At 36.0% G+C, this 5,000-nt stretch overlaps 1 protein-coding gene across 1 annotated transcript in view; it reads left to right on the top strand.

Annotated features, from left to right (window-relative positions):
• The first annotated feature begins 1,409 nt into the window (after positions 1 to 1,409).
• Positions 1,410 to 5,000, top strand: part of LOC125037644 — a 4,050-nt gene continuing 459 nt past the window's right edge. Inside the window, exons 1-2 of the mRNA XM_047630845.1 lie at positions 1,410 to 1,932; positions 2,125 to 2,334. Of these exons, the coding sequence (XP_047486801.1) occupies positions 1,410 to 1,932; positions 2,125 to 2,334 (733 nt within the window). The remainder of the gene's footprint in view (positions 1,933 to 2,124; positions 2,335 to 5,000) is intronic.

Here is a 5,000-nt window from a genome sequence, read left to right as displayed (position 1 = left end):
TCTCTTTCTTGTTCTTTTTTTTTTACGTCCTTTTGTAGCTGCTGTTCCCTCTTCTCTTATTGTTTTCCTTGTTCTTCTGTTCTTCTTTTCCCCTATCATTATTTTCCCGTTCATTTGCACGTCGCTTTCCTGTAGTTATTTATGTTCTTTTTTTGCGTTTTTCTTATTTACGTGATTTTGTAATCATCATTATTAATCGTTCTTTCTCTTACATTTTTATTGTTTTTGTTTTTGTTGTTCTGTTTTCTATCTTTTTGTTGTTGTTGTTAATCTCATTCCTTTTAATGGTCCTTTTGTTTACGTATTTTTAGTGTTCTTTGTTTGCAATGTTCTTCATGCTCTTGTTCACCTTCGTGCTTTCGTCGCTCTTTTTGATCACTCATTTTGCTTTGTGTGGGTGTGTGTCCTTGTTTTTTAAAATCATTGTTGTAGTTTATATTGTTTTATTTTACTACTCTTTTTCTGCCGTTTTCCTCTTCTCCCGTTTATATTCGTGCATAGATACATATTTATATATATAAATATCTATCTATCTATATGTATATATGTATGTGTATATATAAAGATATAGATAGATAGGTGTATAGATATATAAAAATCTTTATCTTTAGACTTTATAAGATCCAAAAATATAGACCATATGTCTGTATTACCCGTGCTATGCCGGGAGCAGATGATTGCTGGATAGACCACCGACTTTTAATCTCCCGTCTGAAAATCAAAATCCGTCAACCTCCAAAATGAAACTCTGCCAATATCCCTCACCGCCTTTTTGACTGTGTCCAACACCAGAATCCTAGGACCTCACAGGACTTCAGGAATGCTGTTGAAAACCACCTCCCAGAGGTTTTAGATACAGCTTCCATTGACGAGCATTGGACCACCCTTCGCAATGCAATAACTACCGCTGCTGAGGAAACCATCGGCTTCACCAAAAGGAAGACTAAAGACTGGTTCACGACACTATAACACGTCTCACTGAAGCCAAGCGCTAAACCAGGCTTGCTTACGAGAACCACTCCACAGCAGAGAATAAACAAAAATACCAACATGCACTCTCCCAGTGTCAAAGAGGAATCCGTGATCCTCAAAACACTTGGTGGCAGAAGAAAGCAGAAGAGATCCAACAATATGCTGACCAACGTGACATGCGACGCTTTTATGTCGCAACCAAAGAAGTTCTTGGCCCTACAAGATCATCGGCATCTGTCCTAAAAAATGAAGATGGCCAAACTGTCATAAAAGATAACACAGGAATCCTAGAACACTGGAAAGCACATTTTGAGAAATTACTTTATGATCATACACACACATCCGATGACCTATTATGCAATATTCCTCAACTACCCATCCAACACTGAATGTCCAACAAACCAACACTAAATTAATTCAATAAGGCTTTGGAGTGCATGAAACCAGGAAAATCTCCAGGACCAGACAATATCCCTCTTGAACTTCTCACTCATGGAGGCCCTGAACTGAAACAGCATTTGCTGGACCTCATCCTCAGGATCTGGGATACAAAAACTGCCCCAGATGATTTCCGCAATGCAAACATTGTTACTAATTTTAAGAAAAGCGATAGGGAAAACTGCGGAAACTACAGAGGAATCTCCCTGCTGAGTATTGCAAGTAAGATCTTTGCCCGCATTCTTCTTAATCGCCTCTTGATTGTCGCAGATGAGGTACTTCCTGAGTCTCAGTGTGGCTTTCGACCCTCCCGTGAGACAACTGAGATGATATTCTGTGCCCGGCAAATTCAAGAGAAGTGCCAAGAACAACAACAGCCGGTGATGTTTATTGTCTGGGATTTCAAAAAAGCTTTTGACAAAGTTCCCCGTCCTGCAATGTGGGCAGTTCTTGCTCGTTATGGATACCCAGAATATTTTATTAGTTTAATACGCATTCTGCATGATAGGCATGGAGGCCAGAGTAGGCCATCAAAATGCCTCTCTGAAAATAGAGTAAAAGCAGCTCACTCTGCTTTTGGTCGCCATTGTAGCCGCGTATTTAACAACCACGCACTCACTCGACTTACCAAAATTATGGTCTTTCAGGCTGTGGTCCTCTCAGCTCTTCTGTATGCCTGTGAAACATAGACTTTGTATCGTCATAATATAAAAGGCCTTGAACGTTTCCAACAAGCCAAGCTGAGACAGATTCTCAACATACGTTGGGAAGATCGGGTCAGCAATACTGAGGTCCTCAAACGCGCTGCCATACCAAACACTGAAGCAATAATCCACCGACACAGACTTAGGTGGCCAGGTCATGTTTTGCGTATGGCACCCAATCGTTTACCCAAGATCTTTCTGTATGGAGAATTGGCTGAAGGTACAAGACCACGTGGCCGCCCCAAATATAGATATAAAGACCAAGTAAACAAACTATCATTCAAACCAACATTGAACTTTCTTCTTGGGAACAAACCGCCAATAACAGGAAGGAATGAAGGAGGATCCCCACAGAGGGGTAGCTCATTTCGAGCGAAGTCGCCAGACACAAGAAGAAGAAGAAAAACGCAGAAAGCGGCTCTTTTATCACCGCCTTGGCCTTCTGAGCCATATTCGACACAAACATAAGTAAATGGTGTACCTGTGCTCGGACGCGAGCAGGAGGCGACGATATGTATATCTATCTATCTATCTATCTATCTATCTACCTATCTATCTATCTATCTATCTATATGTATATACACACACACACTCACACACACATACGTACATAATACATACATATTTATATATATAAATATATATATTTATATATATAGAGATATTTATGTATGTATATATATTTGTATATATGTATGTATGTATGTATGTATGTGTATATGTATGTAAATGTATATATACATATATATATACATATATATATATATACATACACTCATACACAGATATATATATATATATATATATATATATATATATATATATATATTTATATATACATACATATATACATATATACATATATCCCAATACCGACGGGCATGACGCGTACGTACGTGCTATGCCCACTGTGAGTTACTTGTTTGATTGTTTTTACACATAGATGGCTACACTTGTACTAAATCACCAATGAGCAAATTAGTACTGCCTGTCTCGCCCGTTTACTCTTTTCTTTGATTTACGAAAATATTTTACGTTATCTTATTTTGCTGTCACCAATGTTTAATAACATTATAGTAATTATAACGTTTATAATAAAAATAGCACCATCGATATTCAAGAAAGGTGAAATCAGGTAAGGCTAAGCACTAGCAGAGCCATCTATATGCAGAGACATTACAAAAAGATATAAAAAATGAGCACAGCTTTTTCTCTATTTTTTATTCATTTTCGCCGGCGGCGAATATACATATATAAATGTGTATATATATGTATATGTATATATGTATATATATGTATATATATGTATACATATGTATATGTATATATGTATATATATGTATGTACATATATGTATATATATATGTATATGTATATATGTTTATATATGTATACATTTGTATATGTATATATATGTGTGTATATATATGTATATATATATAAATAAATATAAACACTCACAAACACACACACACATATTTATCTATCTATTTGTCTATATGTATATATACCCATATATATGTATATATATATATATATATATATATATATATATATATATGTATATGTTTGTGTGTGTGTGTGTGTGTGCCTGTGTGTGACAGAAACAGAGAGGAAAAAAAATATAGACACAGACCTGCAGCTGAAAGAAAGAGACAGAGATCACATGAAAAGGAGAAAGAGAACAGAAGAGGAAATAAGGGAGAGAAAGATAAAGAGAGAGAAAGGATCTCACTGATACACGAAATCTAGAACGAAATTGCTTTCTCAATCCTGAGGGTCAGTAGCGCTATATTTCCTTCATGTTGATCTTCCTATGTTTCTCTTCTCTTCGTCTTGTTTTTCTTCATCTTTTGCTTTTCCTTTTCTTCTTCTTCTTCTTTTGCTTTTCTCCTCGTCTTGTTTTTTCTTTTTTTTCTTCTTTTCCTTTCGTCTTGTCATTCCTGTTTTTTTCCTTCTTTTTCTTTTCCTTTCGTCTTGTTTTTCTTCTTTTTTCTTCCTCTTCTTCTTCTTCTTTTGCTTTTCCTTTCGTCTTGTTTTCAATTTTTCTTTTCCTTTCGTCTTCTCCAAAGGAGGCTTTTTTCATTTTCGTTTTCGTTTTCTTCTTTTCATTCATATATATATATATATATATATATATATATATATATATGTGTGTGTGTGTGTGTGTGTGTGTGTGTGTGTGTGGGTGTGTGTGTGTGTGTGTGTGTGTGTGTATATATATATGGAGAGAGAGAGATTCGTCAATAGATAGATAGATAGGTAAGTACGTAGGTAGATAGGTAGTTAGATCGACAGACAAACAGACAGACAGACAGACAAACAGATGGATAGACAGATAAATCGACAGATAAATCCTGCACAGAATAGCCTACCCACTCCAGAAAGTTGAACAGTGTTATCAAATATCACACAAAAAGCGATTTTTTCTCGTCATTCAAACCTCAGAACACCACAACGTTTTTCATCGACAATTTCAGAAACAAGCGGACAACCCGTATGCATATGACCCACAAAGAGAACGAAATGAATGAATACCGATCGAATGTTGTGGGAAGGATGAGTGTTACCTGTTAAATGCCGGAATATGATTGTCATTCGCTTGTAAATATTACAGATGCAATATGATTGATGGTTGAATGTTGCACAGCCGGCGTGACAGATGCCGAAATACGGATAAATCCATTTTGATGGGACGGTTATTTAGTGAGAATTATCGAGTGATTGGGTGTATCACTCATGCTACTAGGGGACGTGACATAGGATTAATAGGAAGGGTTAAAATACACATTACTAAGCAGATTGATAGATCGAAAGCTAGAGATGAAGAGATTAAATGATAGATAGATAGACAAACTGATAGTTAAAACGATAGATATATAATTT

This window comes from Penaeus chinensis, chromosome 23, assembly GCF_019202785.1.
Source record: "Penaeus chinensis breed Huanghai No. 1 chromosome 23, ASM1920278v2, whole genome shotgun sequence".
NCBI classification, from domain to species: Eukaryota; Metazoa; Arthropoda; class Malacostraca; order Decapoda; family Penaeidae; genus Penaeus; species Penaeus chinensis.
This window is presented reverse-complemented; position numbering and strand designations above follow the sequence as displayed.